Source organism: Manis pentadactyla, chromosome 4, assembly GCF_030020395.1.
Source record: "Manis pentadactyla isolate mManPen7 chromosome 4, mManPen7.hap1, whole genome shotgun sequence".
NCBI classification, from domain to species: Eukaryota; Metazoa; Chordata; class Mammalia; order Pholidota; family Manidae; genus Manis; species Manis pentadactyla.
In genome coordinates this window covers 172,820,259-172,847,657 of record NC_080022.1, presented here as the reverse complement: position 1 = coordinate 172,847,657, position 27,399 = coordinate 172,820,259, and the positions used below count along the sequence as shown (strand labels likewise).

Genomic DNA, 27,399 nt, shown 5'->3' with positions numbered 1-27,399 from the left:
TGGGATGTGAACAGTTCCCAGGAATGTGTTGTTTTAATTTGTCTGATTTTTCTCAAACTATTCAAATTCAGTTAGACAATATCCATCATATCATTGATAAGTTTTCATAAATGCCTAGGGTGCCTAACTGGTTTTCTTGGTTTCACTGGATATGGCTGGTAATTGTAGGTCTGCTTTTGTTATGTAGCTGTATTCCTATTATGTTAATGTGTGTACACAATTTAATTAGTAGTTTGTTAAAACCTATACATGCTTATGTTACTCTACAAAAAGATATGTCAAAGAAATAATCAATCTTCCCATGTTTTCTTCTGTCTGCTACTTCTATAGCTTTTCTTCTTCCTTCCTAATTACAACCCTTTAGTAAAATTCGTGCCTCATATTGAAAATTACAGAGTATCGTAATTCTTCCAAGTGGTAAAGATACCTCAAGACAAATGCTGGGCATAGAAGCCACAGGGCATAAATCTGAAAAGAAGTAAAAAGCTAACCTTTTCAAACGATATTGCTTCTCTCTCACTTACCAACTTTACATTTCCCTGTATGGCCCTGGAAGAAGACTGGTTAGCCAGAGACGGATAAGATTCCTCAAGGGAGGAACAACCTAAGACAGGCACAGTCGCAGGGAGGTCATCAGGTGAGAAATTGGGGATCAACAGAGGTGAGGCTTAGAACCTCACCCTCCGTTTTGAGAGAAATTTTCTGTATCCGTGGATGTTTTGTTGCCCTTGTCTAGCTTGGATTAATACTTAGTCTATAGGCACAGACCTGATCATCTACATTTGCCCTCTTACAGCACTAAATTATGTTTTCTACCTTTATCTTGCATCTACCTACCACTTCAGCATTTTATTTAAAATAATAATAATAATAATAAGGGAGAAATGTGGAATTCACATATAAATCAAGTATAAAAATCAAACGAATAATCATATCTGACTTGATTGTTTATAGTTCATGATGCGTGATCAAAACTGAGAGTTTCTGTGATGACTGCCCTTGCACTGTTCACCATGTAAGGACTTATTCACTATGTAAGAACTTGTTCACCATGTAGGAACTTGTTCGTTATGCTCCAGAAGATTGGAGACTGTTGAGAATTAGGCTTAGGGTTGATTAATGATTGTGCATTGAGTCCCCTATACAGAATTTTATTGTTGTTAACAACCATTTGATCAATAAATATGAGAGATGCCCTCTCAAAAAAAAAATCATGGGCTCAGTGATTACAGAAGAATTCAGTACTCATCACTGAGAAGTACAATGCTTTCTAGTAATAGACAATTACATTTACTTTACTTTTTGATACTGTTTTTTCAAATGGTAGGTATGACCATTAAAGAGTTACAATCTTAAGTGAGTTATGAAATCAATTAATACATCATGACTAATCAGCATGTGCTTAAATGTGTCTGCATATCTGTATACACATACACTTATATATACCTATACTCACACATCTATATACTGTTTCTTAAACTTTTGTCAATTTTCTGTGTAATGTGTATATAGAGTCTCAAAATAAAGTCTTAGTACCAAAAAAAAGTTTAAAAAAAAAAAGATAAAACTTGCTGCTGGCAAGAATGCTGGCAAATAGACATGTTCACTCATTCATGTCTGATGAGTGTGTGTTGGTACGACTCTTGAAAAAAGGACTCAAGAGCATTAAAATTATTCATACACTTCAACCCAGAATCTCAGTTTCTGGCAGCCACTAAAATAAACTCAATTCAGAAATATAAGTGCAAAAATGTGTACCATAGTTTATTTATAAAGGTAAAACATTGAAAGCACCATAAATATCTAGCAACATATGCAATATTAAATTTTAAAATATTCCTATCATGTAACATTACGCAGCCCCAAAAGATGATTATGAAGTTTATGAGACAGGAAACTGCTTAGGACTTAATGTTAAGTGAAAAAAGTAGGATAGAAAATGTTACCTGCAAGAACTCCACTAGGAAAAAAAATAAGGGTGGTAAGTATATGTAATTATATACGGCAAGACTGGTGGAAGTCGCCTCGTGTTGATAAGCCTGTGGGTAGTTCTTTTGCCTCCCTGTGCTTCCTCTCATCACACTACACCTCTCCCCAAACTGACAACATAATTAGAACTCTTCATAAACACTGATCAGATGTTCCTTCTTCTGAATGTCCTTAAAAAATCATTTAAAATATGAGGGAAATGTTTATGCACAAAGTGCTAATTACAGCATTATTTTAATCATCTATAAATTGGATGTAAATCAAGTGTTTAATGTAGGATAAATAAATGAGGGAATTTTACCCTTATAGAAATCTTAAGCGTTCACTGAAAGGCTTAGTTAGGAAGGGTTCTGGGTTGAATTGTGTCCCCTAAAAAGATATGTTGAAGTCCCAAGCCTTCAGGATGTGACTTTATTTGGCAACAGGATCACTGCAGATGTAATCGGTTAGGATGAGGTAATATTGGGATAGGGTGGCACTTGATCCAGTATGACTGGTGTCCTTATAAGAAAAGGAGACTCACACATGGAGAAGCCATGTGACCAAGGAGACAGAGACTGGAGTGGTGCATCTACAAGCCAAATTGTATGCCAAGGATTGCCAGCAAATACCAAAAGCTAGAAGAGGCAAGGAAGGATTCTCCCTTATAGTTTTCAGGGGAAGCAAGGCCCTGCTGACACCTTGATCTTGCACTTCCAGCCTCCAGAACTGTGAAACAATAAATTTCTACTGTTTTAAGCCATCCAGTTTGCAGTACTTTGTTAGGGCAATCCTAGGACACTAAAGCAGGAAGTGACATAAAAATGCTTATGACATCCTGATAAGTGAAAAATCAGGAAAATTAATTATATGTACACAACAACACTGCCACGTTTAAAAAAAATACATATATATATATGTATATATATATATGTTTGGAAGGAAACAGACCAAATCCAAACAGCAGCTGTATAGTAGGCCAGGTAGGTTTCGTCCATTTTCATTTTCCTAAATTACTTGTATAGTGAAAAAAAAAAGTTGTATTAAAAACCAGCTCTTCTTTCCAGTCCCACTGTCAGGACCCTGATCCCTATGCCTGGAATCCATCCCATCCTCCACCCCCAGTCCATCTTTCATCTTCCAGGAGCCCGCATCAGGCCACTCTCCTCAAAATCCCTCACTGGCTTCCCAGGTCTCCTTAACGCGTACCCACACCGTGGGCCTAAACCTCCCCTCGACTTTGCTCTCCCCTCCTCCCACCATTCCCTGCCCACCACACCGGCAGTCAAGCCAGAGAACTTTGGTACTTTCCCTGGAATTTCTCACTCTTGAGTCGCAACAACCGGTACTCAGAGAGGGAGGGAAGAGAGCTTTCTCCCTACCGAGGAGATGGAAACGGAGGACCCCGCAGCAGAAGTGAAAGTCCTGCTCAAAGCCAGCCCGAGGCTGGCTCTGGCCCCAGATCAAGGCCAGGACCGTGCCCTGTCCCCGTGTACACTCACCCAGCCCCATGCCCGGTACCCAAGGCGCTCTATTAATGTGTCCGGTCTGAGGATGTTTGAGAACCCTCTTCCCACCTTCGCCCCAAAGGAAAACCCCCACTCCTCTCACCGCCTTTGCCCCCGACTTCCCGCTTAGGCTGCGCCCTCACTCCCCCACCTCTGGGCTGGGTTTTCCTGGAAGAGGGTTGGGGTATCGGGATCCGAGAGAGGCGCTAAAGCGGGGGTGGCTCTGGGAGGGCGTTGACTGGGGGTGCGGTTAGCCAGAGCCCGGGGAGGGCGGCAAGCCTGGGCACTAGGGTAACTGCAGTCGACCCCCAGACCCGCCGCCCTCGGCGGGTACCGTCTCGCCCCTCCGGCGGATCGCTTTACTGCCTGGATCTGCTCCGCACTGCAGTGAACCGGGACCTCCGGTCCGGAACCCACCCGGACCTCGTACCTCATGGCAGTGCCTGCATTGCCCTCTTGTGGCCATAGTGTGAAATTACAACCTGCAGGCACAGTGGAATCCGCGTCCTTACCCACTGGGGACCCGTCGGGTACTTCGGGGTGTGGACCTAACCCCCTGAGTTTCCTGAGTCCAGAGGCTGGCTATTCATCCTTAGGACGGTGTCCTGGGCCCTGCTCCCGGCAATGCCGTACCTACACATTACCTTTACATTGGGACATGCACAGATTAGGATGAACCATGAAATTTCCATTAGTTGACCTTGTTTGACATACATACATACAAAAGATACACATGAACTCTGCCCCACACTTCACTCTTACCCATGCCAAAACCTTCAAACACAGAGACATGCACACCTCTACACACTCCTGTCTGCTCTGAGGAACACACAGATGAATAACCCTCAGGCAGCTTTCAGCCATGGGAGACAAAATTCCACCTAGCACTACCCGACCTTAACCATGAGTTGCACACAAATCCCCCACCCCCACACAGCCATGAACGTTCACACAAAACACCCCCAGTCCAGCTGTGCCACAGTGTCTTCTCCTCTCCCACTCTAGCTCCTCCTCAGCTTCACCCTCACGAGGGACATCCCCCATATTGAAGGCTACTCTCCGGACCTCTGGGGACCAGCCCACATCTCTGCTCCACTACTTGCCAGATTTTAATGCCCATAGATCTTAGTAAAATGCAGAGCCTTGCTCAGTAGGCCTAGACTGGGCCCAAGGCTCTGCATTTCTACCAGTTCCCAGGTGATGCCTGGGACCACACTTTGAGGTCTGAGGCTCTGCTGTCTTCTTCACCCACAATTTCCCCAGGAGTCCCATGCTGCCGTCTAATCCCAGGTCCCTCCTCAACCCACAACCACCAGGCTTCCCCATCCCACCTCCCTATCACCCAATGAAATGGAAAAGATGGGTGAAGCCAATGACTTTTCCACACTGTGGATTGCTCCTTCCTTCTTGAAACATCTCTGCCCATGAATTCTAGGTGACTCCTGGTGTGCCTCCTCCTCTGGACCCCCTCAACCCTTCCACTGTGCTCTCCCCTTGCTAAAGCCCCTCCCAGGCAGCTCATGCCCATGCTCAGGGTCCTCCTCTGTCACCCTCTCCAGGGCCTCTCCTGACCTCTCCTGAGCTCCAGGCCTCCTTTCCCCTTGAGTGCTAGGAAGCTCTACCTGTACCCTGAAAGCACTTAACCTCCACTTGTCTAAAATCAGCCTCCTAGTATCTTTGTGATAATAGTAATGCCTACCTCATGGTGTTACTGTGAGAATTAAGTAAGTTAACACGTATCATATACTTAGAATAGTCCATGAGGAAGAGTTTGCTATTATTATCTTGAAGACAGTAGGCTTTCCTAAATTTTCCCCAAACCCCAGAGGCTGTAAACTGAAGAAGACCCTTCATATCAGAGGGTTATGGACAATTCTTCTCAGGTCTCTATCGGATGCTAATATGTCTGCATGTCTGCGTGTCTGCGACACCTCTCTTAACATTGCTGATGGCCTTTTCCTTCTCTAACAAACCCCCCCCCCCCGCCCGGAGGGAAGCAGCCAGAAGGCGGCAGAGTAGGGAGCCCCCTGATGGACAAGAGGCGCATGGCACACTCAGAACTGAAATCCTTAAATCAGGGTGCTTCCTCTTACACCTCGTGCTATATATTTGTCGATTATTTAGTATTTCACATATTTATGCCTTGGAGGAACACTATGTCTGAACGAAGCAAAATATCTTTCACTGTGTTTAAATTATGTCAGACTGGGAACTTGCACGTATGAGAATTCATTAAATCCATTTTATTTTGAAAATATCCAAGCATACAAAGAAGTCAAAAGATAGTATAATGAATCCCCTGTACCCATTACCCAACTTCAACAAGTATTAGCTCCTATCTCATGGCCAGTCTTGTAGCTGTTACCTAGCCCACTTTCACCCCTCCAGGGTTATTTTGAAGCAAATTCAAGGCATCTTATCATTTCATCTATAAATATTATATATGTACACTAAAAGATATATAATAGTTTTAAAAACATAACACACAATCATATCACACCTCAAAAATTAATATACCAAGCAACCTAAGTGTCCATCAATAGATGAATGGATAAAGAAGATGTGGCACATATACACAATGGAATATTATCAGCCATAAAAAGAGAAGAAATCCTGCCGTTTGCAACAACATGGATGGATCTAGAGGGTGTTATCCTCAGTGTGTTATAAGCCAGGCAGAGAAATACAAACACCATATGATTTTCCTTATTTGTGGAATATAAAAACAAAGCAATATAGAAGGAACAAAACAGCAGTAGACTCACAGACACTAAGAAGTGACTGGTGGTTACCAAGGAGGAGGGATTGGGGTGGGTGGGGAGAGAGGTGGAGGGGGATGAAGGGACACAATAATTCATAATCACAGTATAAGTTGATCATGGGGGTGGTAGTACAGCATGGAGAATACAGTCAATGATTCTGTAACATCTTTCTATATTGATAGATAATAACTGCACTAGAGGGGGTGAGGATTTAATAATATGGGTAACTGTTGAACCACTGTGTTGTACATTTGAAACCAATGTAAGATTGTATATCAACGATACTTCAATAAAAGAAAGAAAATGTGGTATGACCGTACAATAGAATAGTATTCAGTCTTTTTAAAAAATCTGCCATTTGCAACAACATGGAGGTGGAGGATATTGTGGTAAATGAAATAAGCCAGATACAGAAAGACAAATGCTTTATGATCTCACTTACAGGTGTGATCTAAATCTACATTGACAGATAGTAATTGCAGTGGAGGGGATGAGGATTTAATAATATGGGTAACTGTTGAACCACTGGGTTGTCCATTTGAAGCCAATATAAGATTGTATACAACAATACTTCAATTAAAAAATACATATATAAAATATCCTTTGTGCTTAAATTTCCCTGATTGTCCAAATTCTTATGGTTTGTTTGAATTAGAATCCAAATAAGGATTAAAAGATATTTCTAAAAATACATCTTTTAATCTATATCTTCATCCTCTCCTCTCCTACTCTTTCCTTTGCAATTTACTTGTTGAAGAAACTAAGTTGTTTGTCTTAAAAAGTCTCCCACAGTCTGGATTTTGCTGACTGCATGCCCACCGGGAAATTTTCATCCTTACAACAGTGCAATCAGATTCTATTTTATTCTCTTTTCCCCATTTTACAGGTGAAAAAACTGAAGCTCAGAGAAATTAAATGTTTTGCCCAAACTTTCGCAGCCAAAGAAGTAGCAGAGCCCAGTCCTCCTGACTTCCAGCCAGGAAAAATGAGATCTTCAGAGCACCTTGTTCAATACTGGCACATAGTATGTGCTCAAAAAGCTGTGCTTGACTGAAAAGGCTTTTGTCCACTCCCACTTGTCACATCCCACAGGTGCAGCTCTGAGACAGCGCCCACTGGGCTCTGCCTCCTCACCAATCGAGAGGGCCACTCTGGGGCTCCCTGGGCTCTCCCAGGGCCACCCCCAGGAACACAGACTCCCAGACCCTGAAACCATGAACCCAGGCTCTCCACTTCTTTCTCTCTGTCCCCTCTTCACTCATTCATTCAATAAATATAATCTGAACTCCTCTCACGTGCCAGACACATTGCAACATGTGAATGTGCGCTGCTTGCCTCTGTACGTGGGTAGGTGGGGATGGTCTCAGAGGGGTGTGTCTTCTTCTTACTCTGTATGAGTATGTGTGTGCGGGTATGTGAACACAAGTCTGTGTACTTCATGTCTCCAGATCTAAGTGATCCCATATTGTCAGTGGCTACAGCTAGGTGTATGTATGTGTGTTCCCCATATCTTTTCATGTATATGTGTGTGTGTTCCTATGTATGACATAGCTGCTGAGAGGGCCTCTGTAAACATGCACAGTTCTGTTCTCAAATGTGTGTCTGAGTGGATTTGCATCTCTCTGTACACCTGCATGTCTACACACCTGTGTATCTGTGTGTATCTCAATCAATAGTGTGGGTCTCTACATCTGGGTACTCTGTGTGTATGTGCCTCAGGTGCTGTCGGCTGTCAGTGCTGGGCCCTCACCTACCCAGGTTCCTGTCACCTCCATGCCTAGCTACACTGAGTGGCAGCCAAGGAGGGATCCAATGGGAGGAACACGCTCAGCCCTGCAAACCAGCTCCTGTGCCCAGGGCTGAGGCCCCTGCTGAGGGGAGGCATCTGGAGGAGTTGGAAGATTGTGTCTGCTCCCAGCATCTCCAACACCGAAGGCCTGGGGAGAAGACAGGAGCCTGGTACTGGGCACAATGACAACAGGCTTTGCTCTGAAAAACAAAACAAAACTACAGCCAGCTTCAAATGGTAAAAAAGAAAATTTGAGCTGGAACCACAGACCAACAGTGATCCTGTAGGCTTTCACTTCAGAGGGGTTTGGTCAAGTAGGAGTGCTGACCCCATAGACCCACACTCATCTCCTCCAGAAAGCAGGCTAGTTCTCCAACCAGAGGCTAGCCTTACCCCAGGGAGAGGTGGTGGGGCCACAATGGCCCCAGGGTCACTGGGCCTGGAGTTAATCATCCACTCAGGTTATCCCTGGGCCCTATTGGCTGCCTGGGGACACAGCCCTCTGGGCTAAAGCCCAAAGGACGGGCAGCAGCTCCCCAGCCAGTGTCTGCCCCACTGGCCCAAGGAACATGTGGCTGACACTGTTGGCTACTGAAAAGGGTGGGCCCTCACAACGCCCCCAGTCTGAGAAGGGAGACATCAGCCCTGCCCTCAGGGAGCCCCAGTCTTAAGGGAGAGGCTCTCCTGACCCTCACAGGAGGCAGTTGGCAGGGGGCAGGACCTAGCAGCAGCTGGGGGAAAGGACATGGAAAGGATGTACTGGGTTGGAAGGAGTAAAAAAAGGCCAGGGCCAGGGCAGAGACCCAGAGCAGCAAAGGTGGAGAGCCAAGGAGGAATCCTGGAGTGGATAGGGGCCAGGGAGGGTGGGCACTCTAATAAGGGGTTTGGATAGAGAGACATGGAAAGGGAGGCACATTTCAGGCTGAGGACTCTGAGGGCAGAGGGGAGGAAAATGATCAGGTCCCAGGGATGAGACCACCTCCTCTGGTGGATTCTGGGAAATGGGTGCAGCAGTAAAGAGGGAAGAGAAACAAGACCCTGGAGGTGGCCCCACAGGGCTGGGGGTACAGACCCTCTATGCCATTGCTTTGCTCTCCGTTGGAACCCTGAATTTCTAAGTAGGAAAATGGAAAAGTCAATGGAGGAGATCACAAAAGTCAGCTCCCCTCACCCTCTGCCAGGAGTCTCCTGCCTGGGACAGTGGTACGTGCATGTGCATGTGCATGTTGGTGGCGGATCCCAGGAAGGAGTTGGTGCACTCACCCAGCATCCTCTGGGATACACAAGAGAAGAGAAGCCCAGGTCACTGCCACCATTCAGACAGAGCCCCAGGAGTCCTGACTCCCAGCACTGGGAGCACAGAGCTGCACATAAGGAAGGAGAGAGCAGGGGGGTGGGAATTTAGGATGCCTAAGATCTGGCCATGACGCAAACAAGCTGTGTGATCTTGGTCAAGTCATAGAATCTCTAGAGTTGGCTTCCTCCTCTATAACAACAGACGTGGGACTCCAGAAGGTACCAACAGATGGGATGTGTACAACTGATGGAGCAGCAGGTGCTTTTAGGCAGCACGTGGCTACAGTATTAACCATGAGTTACATCCTGTGGAGGTCTTTAAGTCCTTTTCAAATCTTGCTGAAGATCATGGTCTGGAGCAGAACTGTTTTGCTTCGAAGACCAGCCGGATGACCTTGGCCCCACATATTTCTGTGCCTCAATTTTCCTATATATAAAATGGGTATGATAATAATGGGTATAATAATACCCATCCTGGAGTCGTTGTGAAGATTAAATGAGTTCCTAGTTGTGAAGTGCTTTTTACAGTATCTAACATTCTACATGTGTCAGCTACTATTTTACCCAGGAGAAAGCTTCACAGGGTACTGGGGTAATCTAACATCTGGCACCTGCTAACCTTCTGTGTTACCAAGAGAGCAGGCAAACTGTCCAGCTGGAATTTAGTAACATTTTGTTCTGGCTTTATTCTTTAGGCTCTCTTCTGTCATGGCAAGTGATACTGGCCTTCTAGTTACAATACCGATATGGGTAAACTGTAAATTTAAAGCTTAAAGAAAAACTTTAATACTAATGAGATTTGAAGATCTGACAAAATTCTTCAAGGCGGTACCCAGTGTCTGGAGTGTGGCAAACCTGGTGAGCTCATGCTCCACATCTTCTCTGAGCTCAGGCAACGGACAGAGCACACTCTACACCAGCGGGCTGGTATTCCTGCACCTCGCCTTCCTGTCTCCTCCTCAGTCCCACGGTAACTGCCACCTACTTTCCCTTCTTGCCCTGTTAGACTCCCGGCGGACCGCCAAAGCCACCCTGGGTCCCCTGAGCCCTTTCTGGAGCGGGCCTTGGCAGCAGATGAAAGACTGACGGCCACCCTTTATCTCAGCCTCGTGACCCGGGCTAGCGGGCTCGGGCCCCAGCGGGGCGGAGGATCTTGTTGACCGCGCCCTCTGCCCTATGGCCTGACCCTCCTCAAACTCCCTCCGCGGCCCCCTTCCGCGCCCCGCCCCTGACAGGCCCAACCCTGCCCCGGGGCAGGTTAAGAGCCCCCAGAGCCGGGAGCTCACAACAGACGGTCACTCGAGGGGGGGCGAGCAAGTTTGGTTGTCATGGCGACGGCACTGTTGGCCCGGACCCTGCGGGCTGCAGCAGTGCACGGCCCGCAAGGCACTGAGGGCGTCCGGGGGCTGAGCAGCAGCGCACAGCGGCGGGCGGCCAGGGGCGCCAGCCCGGGACGCCGGCTCAGCACCGCCTGGGCGCCGGCCCAGCCCGCACGGGAGGAGGCCCAGGGTACTGAAGACGATGCCCACTCACCTGCCACGAAGGAGCCGCCGTGGACAGAGCCCCCCGCGCCCCCGGTGCCCCCCGATCCCCCTGGGCGAGTGGCCGGCCGCTCGCTGGTGCAGCGGGACATCCAGGCCTTTCTGAACCAGTGCGGGGCCAGCCCCGGGGAGGCGCGCCACTGGCTCTCGCAGTTCCAGACCTGCCATCACTTTGGAGACAAGCCCTTCGCCGTCATCGAGGTAATCGGAGGCCGGTCACTGCGAGGGGCTGGGAATTGTGTGGCGACATGTCGCCAGGCATGGTAGGCCCGGCTGCGGTCTCCGCGCCCCGAAAACGGGAAGGGGCTCTATAGAGCCCGGACGACTGCCCGGGAGTCGGCGAGGCTGAGCGCTCTTCCAAGTCTCACGCCCAGAGGGAGTGAGGAGCCTGGGGCCCCTAACCTGCCAAGTGTGATGCGCTGGAGAAGTGTGATGCGCCCTACCGTGGGCGCAGTTAGGGATTCAGATGGCAAGTGGGGAACCTGGTCGGAAGCCGCTTGCGTCACCCCTCCCCCAAACGTGTCCTAGAGTCCAAGGACGCAGGGAGGAGCAGAGGCAGGAACATTAGTGTGAGCTAAGGGGATGGTAAGACCCAACGGGCAAAGGTCAGAGCAGGTAGGCGCCGGTGTCCAGAAATGGGGCCTGACAGCTTCTGGGCAGGGTGGGGGCCCTAGAGAGTCTCGCCTCCTGAGCGCTCACTGCTCCGCAGGTGGACGAGGAGGTACTCAAGTGCCGGCAGTCGGTATCCAGCCTGGCCTTTGCCCTGGCCTTCCTGCAGCGCATGGACATGAAGCCGCTGGTAGTGCTGGGGCTGCCCAATCCCACGGCTCCCTCGGGCTGTCTTTCCTTTTGGGAGGCCAAGGCACAGCTTGCCCAGTGCTGTAAGGTGCTGGTGGACGAGCTGCGACACAACGCCGCCACTGCAGTGCCTTTTTTTGGCGGCGGTTCGGTGCTGGGCGCCGCTGAGCCAGCCCCTCATGCCAGGTTAGTGCTGGCCCTGTCTGCCCCGGAGTCCCCAGATCTCGCTACTTCGCCCACCCTGCCCCAGCCCCACAATCCTGGAGGGAGCCTCTTGAGTCCCACGTCTTGCCCACAGCTATGGTGGCATAGTCTCGGTGGAGACTGACCTGCTACAGTGGTGCCTGGAGTCGGGCAGCATCCCCATCCTGTGCCCCATCGGGGAGACGACCGCGCGCCGCTCTGTGCTCCTCGACTCCCTGGAGGTGACCGCGGCGCTGGCCAAGGCGCTGCAGCCCACCAAAATCATCTTTCTGAATACCACAGGTGGCCTGCGCGACAGCAGCGACAAGGTGAGTCCCCTCCTTTGGGCCCCACTCCCCGCGACTCCAGCTCTGAGCCCCTCTTTGCGGTCCCTCCACACCTCCGTGACGGGCCCCAGAATCACTCTCAAGCCGGGTGGATCGGGAATGGAGTACCAGGAAGGGGCTCAGTCCATAGTGCCCAGATCTGAGCTCCCCTGGCCGAGGACTCCAGGAGGAAGTAAGGGTAAAGGGGTTAGTGAGAAGAGGTCCGAGAGGCAGGGGCGCAGTCCAGGTGGGCTGCGGCCCAGAGGCTCACCCCCCCGCCCCGGACGCAGGTCCTGAGTAACGTGAACCTGCCTGCCGACTTGGACCTGGTGAGCAGCGCCGAGTGGGTGCGCACCAAAGAACGGCAACAGATGCGGCTCATCGTAGACGTGCTCAGCCGCCTGCCCCACCACTCCTCGGCTGTCATCACTGCCGCTAGCACGCTGCTCACGGAACTCTTCAGCAACAAGGGTGAGGGCCCGGACGGGGCTGCGGGGCGCTGGGGCTGGGTCCTCGGAGTGAGCGCCCGCCACTCCTGGGAAGGGGACAGGAGAAACAGCTTCTCGCCAACCAGGAGGCCGCAGGCGGACGCTGCAGCAAAGGCTTCCTGCTCTCGCCGAACCTGGCGGAAGTCAGCAAGGAGGTGGACGGGCTAGTACTCCAGCAGAACTAGACAGATGGGACAGCCACGGAGGGGACCGGGCTGGGAGAGGCGGGCGGGATTTGGATGAGTGGGCGGGACCAAGGGCGCGGAGACAGGGTCGGGGGTGGCGGGGGGATAGGCGGGACTAGAACAAGTAGGTGGGACTACAGGCGATGGGTGGAACTTGAGGCACAAACTGCCTGGGAAAAGCATCACCCTGAGTGAAAGCCAAGCACAAATCTCTGCAGACTACAGACATGGTCTCGTTGTGGAGATCTCCCAAAGAGGGTCACTGTCCCACCAGCCCGTTCTATCTGGAACAAACTCCCACCAGGCCGCGCAAATCGACGCGTGGAAGGACCTGCCTCTAGGTCTAAACTAACCTCTACGCTCCTCCGTCCCACCCCCAGGGTCCGGGACCCTGTTCAAGAACGCCGAGCGGATGCTGCGAGTGCGCAGCCTGGACAGCCTGGACCAGAGCCGCCTAGTGAACCTGGTCAACGTCAGCTTCGGCAAGAAGCTCCGAGGCGACTATTTAGCTTCGCTGCGCCCACGGCTGCACTCTGTCTACGTCTCTGAGGGGTGAGCCTTCGGGTCCCGAGGGCAGGGACCCAGGGACAGAGCCGGGCAGCTTCGGGACAAGGAGAGGTCCCAGCCTGCCTCTCCCCCACTGCGCTCAGGTACAACGCAGCCGCCATTCTGACCACGGAGCCCGTACTGGGGGGTACCCCATATCTAGACAAGTTTGTGGTGAGCTCCAGCCGCCAGGGCCAAGGCTCCGGCCAGATGCTGTGGGAGTGCCTGCGGCGAGACCTGCAGAGGCTTTTCTGGCGCTCCCGGGTCACCAATCCCATCAATCCCTGGTAGGTCCCTCCCCTCGCAGCTCTGGGCTGCCCCCACCCCACTACCACCAGCCATGCCCCGGGGTCCACCAGCCAGGAAGGCAGCACTTCCCATTCTTTCATTAGCCCTCTTTCCCCAAGGGAAAGGCTCCCTTCAGTTTGGCCCGGCATTCCTCAGGGAACAGACCACACAGGAGCCTGAGATCTCTTCAGAGACAGAGCACACTTAAGCCCCCTCTGCCCTGCAATGGTTCCTTTGAAGCCAGCCTCTCCATAGGTCCCCAGAATCCTGACCCTTCAGGCTTCAGTCCAGGCCCAATTGCCAAGCTCTGGTCCCAGGTGCACTGCATCTCCAGAGAACACTCCCTCCCCTTTTATGCAACTTATCCCCTTACTCCCCACTAACCTGCTCTGTAGGGGCCAGGAGGTGAACAGGAGTCCCTCCCCTGACTGCACAGCCAAGGCATTGTGGAGAGAGCAAGGGACATCCTCACCTAAACCTTCCCAGCTGTGTGACTCTGGCCAGCTACCTAACTTCTCTGAGCTTTAGCTACTTCTCTGTGAAGAGCATACACCACCAGGCTCTTAGCTGTTGTCCTTGGACTCTAGGACACGTTTGGAGGAGGGGTGACGCAAGTATTAGGCTCAAATACTTGTCTGAGGATAAAATTAGATGACACACAGCAGGTCCTAATAGGGTGTCTAGTGTGCAGTAGATCAATAAATGAACCAGAGAGTAGTAAACACTGGCCTTGCCCTAAAACCATTCCCCCACCCACCAACCAGGTACTTCAAACACAGTGATGGCAGCTTCTCCAACAAGCAGTGGATCTTCTTCTGGTTTGGCCTGGCTGATATCCGGGACTCTTATGAGCTGGTCAACCATGCCAAGGGGCTGCCGGACTCCTTCTGCAAGCCAGCTTCTGACCCAGGCAGCTGACCCTCACCACCAGCCCTGCAGGCCCTGGGGCAGCCAGGGTGGACCAGAAGTCATGCCTACTGGAGGTGACCCCAGGCAGCCACAGGCTGGACCAGGCTTGTTGGCTGAGTGATCTGCAGAGGAGGAAGTCACATTACTCTGCCCAGAGGGGGCACCCAAGTGGGGACAAGCACAGGAAGGAGAAGGGCCTGCTCAAGATCCCCCCACTTGCTCCAAAGCCACAACCAAATGGCCTTCAATTTTCAGTCTAGGGATCTGGGATTGCGCGGAGAGGGAGGGAGAGGGGAAAGGGAAGGAGGGCTTGCATTTGAGGGCTCTATTCAGGGTTAACCATAAGGGTGGGCCAGTTTCTGTGGCCTCTGTGTGATTTTGAGGCTCCCTTGCCCAAAATATCACCCCTATTTGCCTGATATTCCACCACTCATTCTAATTCCTTTGGGGCTTGCAACTTTTCAGGAGGCCTTGATTAAAACACAAATACTTGTCTGAGAGTCAGCTCACACTTCAAAGGAAATTAGCTGTGACCCTCTGGGAGCCAGATCTGAGGGCTGGGGAACCAGGAGACTCCCAGAGAGAATAGAGGAGCTGAATGAGATGGAGGGCCTTCAGAATAAAGCTGCCACCATCTCCCTCACCTGGATGTCAGCAACCCCCCAGAAGGGCTCCTCTACTCTTAAGCTAGGAAACAGACCAGACCAACAGCAGTCCCCACTCCCTGTCCAGGCAGGGCTCAGAGCCAGGCCCAGACTTGACTGGAGGTTGTGTCTATGTCTTTGCAGCAGAACACCTCAGATGGCCAAGAGTCCAAAGCCAGAGGTTTCTTTCGACATTTTTGACTGCCACAATGTGCCAGGCACCATACTGGCTGCTGGGGCCATCTTCTCTTCCTATGCATGGACACATAGGAAGAGCATCAATTAAGAGACCACTGTGGCACACCAGGGGCTCTGACAGAACCAAACCCTAAGAACAGCTTCTGTCTTCGCTCAGGAGAGGGGTGGCGTCAAGTACACATCCTGACAGACCTGTCTAATGATCTGCTTCAGCTCTGTGGCTGGGTTTGCTCTGTGGTTTGAAGCAAGCTGCTCATCTTCTCTAGCCTCCATTTCCCCATCTGCAAATTGTAAAAGCCTGCCCGCATAGTGGACACTTAATGTTAGTTCTGCCCCTCTAGATGCCCTTACCAAGGATTTCTTCAAAACGAGCTGCCACCAAATGGAGAAGAAAAGACAAGCTACACAAAAGGGACTGAGGTGAGAAGTCAAAAACAGACTACAGGGATCTTCAGGAGATTCTTGAAAAGGGGGCTGAAGGACTGGGAATTCTCAGAATGGGGGAAAGATCACAGGAGGACCAAGGTGGGGCTTAACCAGATATGGTCTTTCAAAAAACCCAAGATCAATTCTATCCATGGCTAAGTGCTCTGTGGGAAGAACAGAGATGCAAAGACCAGTGACTATATAAAATGTTTATTTTTGGAGGACTGTGTGGTCTGGTGTTTGGGAGAGCCCTCAGCCCCACCAGGCCAACCATGGAGTTAGAAACAGAAGGCAGGAGGCAGGAAGCTGGCCACTACCTGCCCCACCCCTGCACATCCGAGTAGACTGGGGCCTGCTCTACTCTCAAGGTGGGCAGCAGATAGTGCTGTTTCTGTCCCTGGCATACCCTGAGAACCCACATGACTTCTGTGGTGCCCAGCCCCTCTGTTCCTCCTGGGTCTAATCCATTTGTCAATCACATACTCACTCTCAGCCTCCAAGAAGCACTAGAGCCTAGCTGCATCTGCCAGGTTCAAAAAGGAATTTTCCATGTCTGCTCACGTGGGGTTCTCGGTCTTCCTTCCTCAGTCTCCCACTCTCAGTACCCCTGCCCTAGGCCTGCCTCACTCCCTTCTCTGGGACAGGAGACCCAGGGGAGAAGCTGGCTTCCTGTTCTCTCCTAACAAACAGGAGAAAAAAAAAAACAACCCTGCAAGGCATCATCAGGGGTCCCACCCCCACAAGGGCTGAGCCCAGGACCTGGGGAAGAAACCTGCCTCTTACCAACACACAAAAAAAGCAAAGAATCAAACAGACCAAAAAGCATAAACAAACATAACTGGGCCAGCAAGGAGGAAGGCAGGGTGAACTTGTGGTTCCCTGCACCCATCTCACCCTCTTGCCATGCAACTCAGCCATCAGTGGCCAGGATGACAGCAGCCCCGAAGATGCCCACACTCTCTCCAAGGAGCTTCATCTGGTTCCAGAACTCAACGCGTCGCGTGTTGTGCCAGTAGGCAACGTTGCCATCAATAAGCAGCATGACTGGGGGCAGCAGTACAGCCAGGATCTGGGAAGCCAGGGTCACGTAGTAGCCTGACAGGAAGGCCAGGGCCAGGACACCGTACAGTATGAAGAACAGCTGGACCATCAGCTCCCCTCCTGGGAGATGGTTCAGGTATGCCAGCCGGTCCTCCTTGCTGTGCTGCAGTGAGTAGGCCTAGAGACACACCATCCTCTAAGACTCTCCAACAGACTGAGGAGCCTGTCTGAGGAAGGCCATCCCTCACCCAGGGTTTCTTCAAAAAGAGCTGGCACCAAATGGAGAGGAAAAGCTAAGCTACATGCTGAGATGGCAACTGCAAGTCAGCTTCTGCAAGGAGGGCTTTGGGTTCCCCTCTCAGATGTAGGGCTCTCTGAAAGTAGGGCCTGCATTTCCCCCCTGCAGACTAGGGAGGCTGCATGAGGTTAAGGCCTATCTCTCCTCACCCTAGGCATTCAGAGGGAGGAGGGATGTCTCCACAGTCAGACTGGAGCTCTCGTCTCTGAATACAGAGCTCTACACATGCAATACGGGGCCAGTAATTAAGATGAAGCCAAGTGACCTGGCTGTCCATGTCCCCAGCCATACTAGCCTCCCCTAGCACCAGGGAGGACTGTAATTGGCTACCCTATGCAGCCCCCATCTTCTAAGTGGCAGAGTTCCAGTGTGGGCCTGAAACCCCACCAAACCTCTCCTTTGTCCCCTCCCCCAGTCCTCCAGGTGCTGGAGCCATGAGAGGACCAATCCATCTTGTTCTCCTGGCTCTGAGTTTTGGGACTGTATGGTCAGTCCAACCTCTTCTCTCCCTGATGGCAATCATGCTGGAAGAAGGAACTCCCTGCCAAGTCTCAGGCACGTGAAGGGTCCCTGAGGCCCAGAAGCTGGGTGGAGCGATTCCCAGGAGCCAGGCCATCAGGAACTACATGCAAGGCTTTGTAATGCCTACCTCCCTAGGTTCTGCCAGACATGGGCTCACATTTCACTCCCAGTCAAGCACCTCCAGCCAACAGTCCCCCAACCTACCACACAGATGAGGTAGATGCCCAGGAACACCTGGCCGGTAGACTGGAGGGAGCGGCTGCGGGGTTTCCGTCGGTACAGCTCCCCAGCGCCGCTGGCCAACACAAGAAAGCCACCAATGATGGCAACTGTGCGTGAGTACATACGGACCTAGGCCAAGGTGAGGGAGCCCCAGTCAGGAATTCAACCACCACATTTCTCCTGGCTGTCCAGAGTCTAGAACTGCCTATCTCTATACATCCCATTCCATCTGGTGAACCCTCTTACCCTTTCCAAGTGTGGTGGGCAGGTACAGCAGAGATAGACAATTATTTTTATCAGAAGTGGAAACTGAGGCCCAGAAGGGTTAATAAAATTGTTCAAGGTCCTACAGAAAGTCAGTGGCAGAAACCAGATACCAAGCACTGTCCCCCTCCCGACCCTCAGGTGAGCAGAGTGGAACCCCAGTGTCCTTCTGCTATATTGTAGAGTATGTCCCATAAAAAACCTATTGATCACTGTCCTGTACCTGTTCAAACATGTGCCTTCCCTACTGGACTGACAGTCCATTCCTTGAGAGCACTGCCTCTGTCCAGGCTTATCCCCAAGCCTGCAGTGCCTAGCACAGTTTCTGGCACTTACAAGCTTACATGCTGCATATGATTAATTAAATTTCATAAAATTAGATGGTTGGACCTGGTACTCTCCAAGGTCCCTTTTGCTCTATGAGTCTGAGATTACCAAACTAATGATTTAAAGATTCTGGGACCAGGTAACTGAGTGCCACCTGTAATGCTAAATACGGTGTGACTTTAGGAGTCTGTTTCTCATCTCTGGACCTGTTTCCACACTCTGAAAGGGAGACTTGTGTGGTCTCTAAGGCCCTTCCATTTTTGCGGTCTGTAATAACGTCCACAAGCCTGCGGGGTTCTGCCTTCCCAGGCTTCTTACTATGCACCTGGCTAACACCATGCACAGCCCAACTGCCCGGGGCATTGGCCTCGGGCTCCCCATTCCCCTAGCAAAGTCCCGCCCACAGCCGAGACGCTCACCTTCAGCCAGTCCGCGTAGTGTACGTGGCCCCCGATATAGGCGGCGTAGGTGCTAATGGCCAGCTGGAGTGCGGACCCCAGCGCGAACCAGCGGCGCTTCACTCCAAAAGACATGAAACTAGCGCACAACACTGCCGCCCCCATGTCGAAGTACAGGTAGGGCACTGGGATGTCGGGCTTCCTGCAAGCCGGGAGGGGAGAAGCAAGGACAGAATAATGGGGGCAGAAGAGCCTTGAGACCCCTTGAGTTCCGTCAAGCTCCAATGCTCCCCCAAACTAAAGTTCCGCCTCATGGTCAGGACTCCTGCACTATGCTTGGTGCCCACCTTGCTCCGGACCGGAGCTCCTAACAAGTCGGAGGTCCCAATTCCTCCCAGTCCAAAGGTTCCAACTTCTGGGCCTCAACTTCTTCCCCCACCTCACCACACCCCCGTTCCTGGGACGGGCCGTATCGCCCCCCACCGCTTTCGGCAGCCGCATGGGCCAGCTCACCGGCGCGCCTCGGCCCTTTCAGCGTACAACATGAGCTGACTGAAGCAGCCCCAGAAAGGGCAGCGTGTGAGCAACACTGAACCCAACTGCATGATCAGCTGCAGCATCCACCTTCGCGAACCCATCTTCGACGCCATCTTGGGGAAGGGCAGTCCGCTGCGGCCTCACCCGGGTCAGGAAGGCCGACGCTGAAGGAGACACGCAACTTCCGAGTTTCGCGCATTTTTTTCTCCTTCCGACGGGAAACAACGTTCTCGCTCTCTAGTTCTGGACCGAGAAGGATTTACAGCTGCAGTTCTAGCAGGGTTCAGCTTCTCCCTCGGACAATGGAGGCTTAAAGGGCCCTCCTTATAGCTGCAAAATTAAAAACTAGTCTGGAGGAAGGACAGTGGATTCAGGACATCAGAAGCCCTGGGCCATAACTTGATGTAATGAAGCAAATTCATCTTTCAATGCACGTAGACCTAGGATTCAATCCTAACTCAATCCTGCGGTTTGGGGCTTATCACTTACATTTCACACAAGACTCATCTTTGAAAATGGTGGTGACATCTGCCTCACAGGATTATATGGTTTAAATATGACAGTGTTGGTACTAGCACACAGTGGGGCTTCAATAAATTGTACACATGCACACACACATACGCAACACGAGAGAAAATCCCGCTGCTTATGTTTAAGGTCAAAGTAAAGGGTTCCCCTAAGATCCACCTGTTATCAAAGTCTGGTCTTGGCCCACCTTTCTTCTGTCCCCTGAGAAGTAAGGGATCTGAGGTGGACATCTCAAATCTATTTCCTCCAGCGCCAATATTCCCACTGTAGCCCTAACTACAATCTTGTCAGTTAAACTGCAGCAGGCATTCAAATGGTCTCCCCACTTCTTTGGCCTCTTCATTTGTTCTCAGCTCTATTTTATGTTCTCATAACCATCAGATACCCTCGTTTTGAATCACTTGGCACATTGGCAATTATATATGTGATTCTTTTGTTAATGACTAGATTAACACTAGATTATGAGCTCCATAAGGGCAAGGTCAGTGTCTGGTTTGTTTACTATTATATCCTCAGGTCTTAGTATACAGGATGCATTCAGGAAGTATGTGTTGAATAGATAAATTAATGAAAAAGTGTTGTTACTATGTCTTGTTCAGAGTAGGTACTCAGTAATTAGTTGGATAAATGGGCAAAAGTTCTGGGCACTGTGGTATTGCCACCAAAAACAACCCTATCTATCTCCCTGCACCCCCACCATCCTGCAACACACAAATTCATCTTCAATATTGAAGTCAGACTCTACAAGCACTCTCACTAGGTTATATAGTTCAGATCAGTTTCCTGGGGAGGGGAGAGGGGAGTCACGTTCAAACAGCACTTGTGACAATGTTAATTAAAAATTCCCCATCAGCCAGGGGAACCCAGCAACAGAACACCTTTTCACACCTAATTTTTTACAGAATGACTAGGATAAAGTCTGGGCATATCAGAAAGAACAAAAGAGAGGGCACATCCATGCAAAAACTAGAGAATGGGACTGTACAGCCCAGCTGGGGGTGGGAGGGGTCCTCTCTGCAAGGGAAATGAGAAAACGCGTAGGTTAGTCACTTTGCCTACCTCCCCTGCCTGCCAATGACAACCACATAGTAAGCACATAGTACAAAACCAGCTTTCCAGTTGGTTTTTTATTTTCCCAATCTCCTCACCCATCCCTGATTCAAATAGGACAAGATGCACTGCCCTCAGGAAGGAGCTAAGGTGTTAAAGAGGACCAGAACTGGGATCGTGTATGTCCTGAAGATAGTTTTAGGAGTCAGCGTGGGTTGTGCCCATGGGAACAATACCCCTGCCCCAACCCACCCCCATAACTTGAGCAACCAGCTTCTAATCAAGTCCCCCAAGCAGATCCCAGGGACATGTGTGAGGAGAAGGGAGATCAGAATTAATGAAGTTTTCCTTGGTGCCCATGCCACCCAATTCCCCCTAGTTTCAGCCTCTTACCCAGAGGGGTGTTGAGTAGGGGCCAAATCCCTCTTTCTATGGTTGGGAAAATTGCTGGCATCGTGCAGTCAGAGGAAGGGAATAGGTGAGGTGGCAGGGCACTAGAGAACCCTAAGCCCTGAGAGATTAACATAGTCTTTGTCCCCCCACCCCAACCCATTACACTTCCTCCCATCCCTGCCTGGGCCCACATCTGAGCCCTAAAGACTTCCTGAGAACATCCATTTTTCTCTGCCGCAGCTCCATCTGCTCTCCCTCCTCCAACTGCTTTAAATTCCCTCTGCGGCACCCCCTCCCTCCCCAGAGGGCTCTCCTGCTTCCCAGTTTCTCTGTGGTCCCACCTGTGCTTGTGATACCCAGCACAGTAGCTGCTTCAGCCAGATAGAGCCAGGCTTTCACACTGCTCAGCACCACCCCTGCTGACCACCCGGGGCCAGCATGTCAGGCTGCCCAGGTTGGTGACACACAAGTGCCACAGCTGGTCCAGCTTCCAAAGGCCTGTTGCAGGTCACAGTCCCATGCCCAGGGGTTATAGGCCAGCAGAAGCTGCGTACCTGCTGTCTGGATGCCACCATCACTTTGAACTGGACGTGTTGCAGCTATTTATCTACAAGAGGAGGCCCAGTGCCTGCAAAGCCACAAAGGCTTCAGCTTCCAGCTCACTGATGTCCTTCCCAGCTAGAGAGAGCACCTCTAGGCCTGGCATGGTAGCTAGGACCACACCTCCAACTCACTGCAGCCAGTTCCAAGACAGTGAGAACCAGCATAGGTGGGAGTGGCTCCCGGCCCAGCGGTGCCCAGCTCAGCCAGATAGTTATGGCTCAGGTCAAGTTGCCCCAGGCTCCCCAGACCCCACAGGCTTCAGGGGCCCAGGGTGACAAGCAGGTTGTGAGAAAGGTCCAGGGAGAGCAGAGAGCCTGGGTGGCCGAGAAGTCTGGGGATTGGTGAGCCAGCTAGTTGTGGTCCAGGAAACCCAGGCCCTCTAGAGCTCCACCAGCCGGATCCCCCAGAGCACTGTGAAAAAGCAGAGCACCCAGTCCCCACAAACCCTAGGAGCCACTAGCCAGGTAACTGAGATTGTAACTGAGTGGCTCAGCTTCAAGAGCCAGACTGCATCAGGCCTTGGAGGGAGGCTGAACATGTGGTAGAAGCCCACACAGTCCAGTACACTGCCCAAGACCAGGTAGGTGCATGGCGCTGGGCACACTGCCACCAGATTCCTGAGCAAGGCCTATGCCATCACTGTGGCCACCCCTGCTCCGCCCTTGCCTCATCAGGGGCTGAGGTGAGGACATCAGGCCTGCATCAGGCACTCATGGATGATGAGATCTTCATGCCTTGCTCCTCCACCCAGGCCCCTAAGGAAGCATGGTGATGTCACAGGAATAATAAAAGCGGACACCATTCAGGGACCTCACCATTTGCTGGGTCCTCTACATGGTCTTAAGGACACTTTCCCTCCATCCTCCACAATTTTACCTGCTCCCTAGGCTTCTGGTAAGAACCATCTCAGCCCAAGATCCCAGCATCCAACCTCCAGTCAAGTCACCTCATGCCAATCCCTACTAGGATGAGAAACAGTCAGGCAAGATGGCCTTTTTAATCCTCTACTCCCACTCCACCTCACTTACTCCCATTCGGCCCCAGGAAAAACTTGGGCTTCTCCTGCCCTGAAATATTCACTCAGCCGCTCTCATCCAGCCAGCATTGTCAAGAGTCCCGGTTCTGCAAGAGTTCAAAGCCTCAGGCCACAGAAGCCCAGTGCACTCACCTGTATTCCAGGCACCACCTCCAAGTGCAGCCCCAGCCCTAGAATAGCAGGGAAAAGAATCTGCACTCTGTCACCTATCCTCCTGGTCTCCTGCCATTGCCCCACCCCCCAGAAGTAGTAGAGATCAGCTCTCAGGAAAACCACAGCTCTGAGGGTGGGGGACAGGTTGAGGAAATCTCCAAGGCCTTGTGGCCTTATATCCAGGGAGGCAGGATCTGCCCTGCTTTTCTAAGAACACCCCTCCCCACCCTGCCACTGCTATCTCCCTTCTGGAGCCCTACACCTTGCTCGTCTGTGAGGATGGCAGCATGAGGTCCCTTGGAGTCTGCCCTCAAGATCAGGAAAGAGCCAGGTGTCTCCTCTTTCATTCTCTACTGCCTACCTAAGAAATCCACCATCCTCTATAATTCGCCTAGGTCTTGTCTAAACACAAAGTAAGGAAATGCTCTTACTCTCACTAGGCCAAAGGTCAAAATGTTCACTCCAGCCTCAAGTGCCCAGCAACTCCTTCTGAAACAGAGGGGTTTGGGGCCAGGGTGTCTGTACCCAGTGCTTCTGCCTTGCCCTAGGAGGCCAAACAAGTTACTTTCTAGGTTCCCTGATGTGCTCATTAGCCCCACCCAGCAAACTCTTAAGAGAATAACAATGGCCATATGGAAGAGATGGTTACCAAGGGCCAGGCATCTCATTAAAGGCTTCATTTGATACTCAACTGAGACGCTCATTTTACAGATGCGGAAACTAATGCTTGGCCAGGATAGATAAACTGCCAAGTCATACTGCTAATTAGTGGCAGAGGTGAAATCTGACACAACTCAGGCCTGTCTGTATCCAGTCATGCTCCACTTAACCACTTATAGTACCCCAAAGACTGGGCCACTGTCCTCCATGCCAACCAAACAAACCTCTAAAAAGTTAAGGTCTGCTCGTGAATAACACCTATCTATCTCCAAAACAGAACAGCTAGGCCACCACCAACCTACAATATGAATCTGAGCCTTTGGTTGATCAAATTTGAGCCCCTTTTGAGTTAATTCAAGTGATCTAATTCAAGCAAATTATAGCAAAAAAATCTGAAGAATCATCGTCAATAATCTTTGAGAAAACATTACAAACAGAAGGCTGCTAGACGAGCTCAGCAAAAGTTCCCATTTTCAAGTCAGAGAGGTTAGTTAATAAGTCAACAAAATTGAAAAAGGGCACATTGAACATGTTGTCTGACCAGTTATCTAAAAAATGATGACCACTAGGGTGCCCATGTTGAGTTCACTAAAAATAAGTTACACCCAAACAACTTTATTTCCTTTTTTGATTGGGTATACTAGGTGGCTATCACAAACATCTGCATCTTATTAAAGTCTCCGATGATAACCCTTTAAGATGAAAACACACAAGCCAGTTTATAAAAATTGGAACTAACACATTAGGATGGATAACTAGTGAATTAGAGAATCAAGATTTTCTCAAAAGTTCTTAATAGGTTGGAATAATTGGCTAAAAATAAGCCATTTCACAGGAGCAAGGCAAAAATGGCAAACTAGAACTCTTGATTTTTCCACAAACCTCTTCCTCTCCCACTGTTCATCATCACCTACCCGGAGTCATTCTTTGTTCCTCCTTCCCTTCCCACGTTGCCCTCGAATCCAATCTGTAGCCAGTCCTTTCAGTTCTACAATCACTTCTCCATAACCATCTCTTGCCTAGACTACTTACTGCAGTCTCTTAAAAAGTTTCCACTATTGTCACCTAACATCAGACTAAGCCCCTTGACAGCTTAAAACCCTCTAAAGGCTCCCCATTGTGCCAAGGACAGATCCCAGTCCTCACAATAGCTACAAGGCCACGCATGGTCTGCCTCCTGCCAATTTCTCCTTCTTACTCACTAGGCTTCCGCCACCTGTCTCCTAGCCATTTCCTAACATCCCAAGCTCTCGACAACCTCAGCTTTAGCAACTGCTGTTCCGTCTATCCAAGTACTCTTGGCTGGCACCTTGTTCTTCAGACTTCAGCTTAAATCACATCTCAAAGGCCATCCTAGAATATTCTCTTTAGAGTGGTACATATACTTCCCTATAGTATGCATAAGCAACTGCTTTAAGCTAGGAGTCAGACCAAAATAAAAAGGGCCAGATTTGAAAAAGACACCACCACTTGTTAGACCCTCCACTAAAGACTAACTGCTGGAGGCTGACCAGAAGGACTCATTAGGGGAAAGAGAGGAGAGGCTTGTTAAGAATTCACTAGAAATGTGCCTTACCCTCACCTCGCCCCTTCAGGAAGAAATTTAGTTCCACTTTAGACTTTTCAGCAAAATTAGAATTCAAAGGCAAACCAAAGGGACAGAGAAGCCACAGTCTGACCAGCCTTGGTCCAGCTGCCAAAGTCTGCTCTGGAGGAACCTGGGGCGAGCCCTGCTGCTTCTCAAGCTGGAACCAGGTACACTCCCCACCTCTCCCCTGCTACTGTCCTCTTCTCCAGACTTGGCTTCAAGCTCCCCCCCGAGCCCAGCGTCATTTTCATCTTGGCTCAGGTAGCTCATCCAGTGCCTAAACTGCTCACTTTGTAAACTCCACCTTCAGTCTTACGTCAAAGGCTGGGTGCTGGAGGATAATACAAACACAAGTAAATCATCATCCTTGCCGGGGAGCCTCACAATTCCCCACTAGACCACTAAAGATAAGCCTGAACAAGTAACTATAATGCAAGTCACACATGCCACATGATGAGTGGTGTAAAACATTATAGGAATTACTTTCCATTTTAACTGCCAAGGATGGCTTCACAGGTGGCTGTGAAGCTAAGCTCTGTGGGGTAAGACAAAGAAAATAAAGGAAGAACAGACTATGAAGTTTGGAAGCAATATTAGAGATCACCTAGCCCAGTACCTTTCATATGTAACAATTTCAAGATGCCAACAATTATGGAGTACACTTTGAGGGTGAGGATGAAGGGACCAGTTGGCAGGTTTCTTTTGATATTAAGTACACTGCATTTTCAGAAATGCAAGGAGCAGGGAGAAGTGTCTTAGAATATACAGGATACAAAAGGTATTAACAATGATTTGGGGGGTGGCGGATGGAAACTGTTTACCTTATTTCTAGTTTCCCTGTAATAAGCCATATAAGGCTTTTATAAAAGAACTCGTTTTATAGCTTTATTACCCAGCAGCAGTCAATCACCAGTGGGTGGCAGCCCCAAAACATCCCTTTCTCACCTGTAAGGTACGTTCATCCTGTTACGTTAGACCCCTGAAGTTTAGGCAGTACATGCTGATGGTTTAACTTTCTTAAAGGAGAATTCTCTGGCACCAGTGACCTCCAACAGTGACGAGAAAACAAATCCACCATGTAAACAGGCTGGTCCCAGCTCCCAAATTCTTGCCCCTATCGCTGTCCCCCTTCCTCACCCTGTACACTGCAGCTGCTCATATTACACAGTCTCACCTGTTTCCTCCACATCAACAGGACAGTAGATTCCATCTCTGTGTATGACTGAAAGCCCTCTGTATCTTCTTTTACCAATATGTCTTATGGAAGAACAGATTTTCACACACATTCTTAGCTTCAAAAATGTCAAGGAGCTTTCACCACAATCAGCGGTTCCCCAGCTAGAGTCCCTGAACAAACACTGAAGTGCTTGAGCAATCTTCACACCACCGAACAGAAATCAGCGATGAACTCCTCGGATTTAAACAGCACTGAATTCATTATCAACTCACTGTGGTAACGCTGTTGGTACCATACTAACTGGATGCTCTAAATAGCAGTACACCCAAAGGTATGTACACGGCAGTGGGAAGGTAACTGGGTTGTCAACCTAGGGGGTTAATTCCTGCCACTCTCCTGTGTTCCATCTAAACCTGGCAAACAAGTAAGCATTACACAGGCCTTTGGTTTGGTAAGTCAGAGCAGTACTAGCCACGAGTGGGGAAAGCCCGAGGTTTTGTTCCACCTCTGCCACGATGGGCAGCAGTGGTAGAGAAGTCACTTATTGACTGTGGAACTCTTCTTCTGTAAAATGAGTCATTTTTGAATTATAATTAAAGAAATTCCTAGGGACACCAGGGAAGAGCTGAGGTGACACAGAGAGGGCAGAGCTCTTGAGATCCCCACACCACTGCCCAAACTTTTACAGATCAGCCTCACTCACAATGCCATCTAAACAAAGACTTCTCAAAGTAAGTTGGAGCCTCT

The 27,399-nt window shown here is 50.2% G+C and overlaps 3 protein-coding genes across 3 annotated transcripts in view; 1 reads left to right on the top strand and 2 right to left on the bottom strand.

The window, feature by feature from the left end:
* PYY (peptide YY) overlaps window positions 1–8,568 on the bottom strand; it is a 33,090-nt gene extending 24,522 nt beyond the window's left edge. Inside the window, exon 1 of the mRNA XM_057501557.1 lies at window positions 7,993–8,568. The gene's annotated coding sequence lies outside the window, so the exon portion shown is untranslated. The remainder of the gene's footprint in view (window positions 1–7,992) is intronic.
* Window positions 8,569–10,515: 1,947 nt separating this feature from the next.
* Window positions 10,516–15,080, top strand: NAGS (N-acetylglutamate synthase). Its single transcript, XM_036883185.2, has 7 exons — window positions 10,516–11,065; window positions 11,574–11,848; window positions 11,961–12,174; window positions 12,462–12,642; window positions 13,225–13,396; window positions 13,495–13,677; window positions 14,443–15,080. The coding sequence occupies exons 1-7, from the start codon at window positions 10,652–10,654 to the stop codon at window positions 14,594–14,596; spliced, it is 1,593 nt and encodes a 530-aa protein (XP_036739080.2). The 5' UTR covers window positions 10,516–10,651; the 3' UTR covers window positions 14,597–15,080.
* Window positions 15,081–16,049: 969 nt separating this feature from the next.
* TMEM101 (transmembrane protein 101) lies at window positions 16,050–19,603 on the bottom strand. Its single transcript, XM_036883227.2, has 4 exons — window positions 19,441–19,603; window positions 18,949–19,129; window positions 17,921–18,067; window positions 16,050–17,074 (listed from the first exon to the last, which is right to left on the bottom strand). Exons 1-4 carry the CDS (start codon window positions 19,575–19,577, stop codon window positions 16,766–16,768), a joined length of 774 nt encoding a protein of 257 aa, XP_036739122.1. The 5' UTR covers window positions 19,578–19,603; the 3' UTR covers window positions 16,050–16,765.
* Window positions 19,604–27,399: the final 7,796 nt, after the last annotated feature.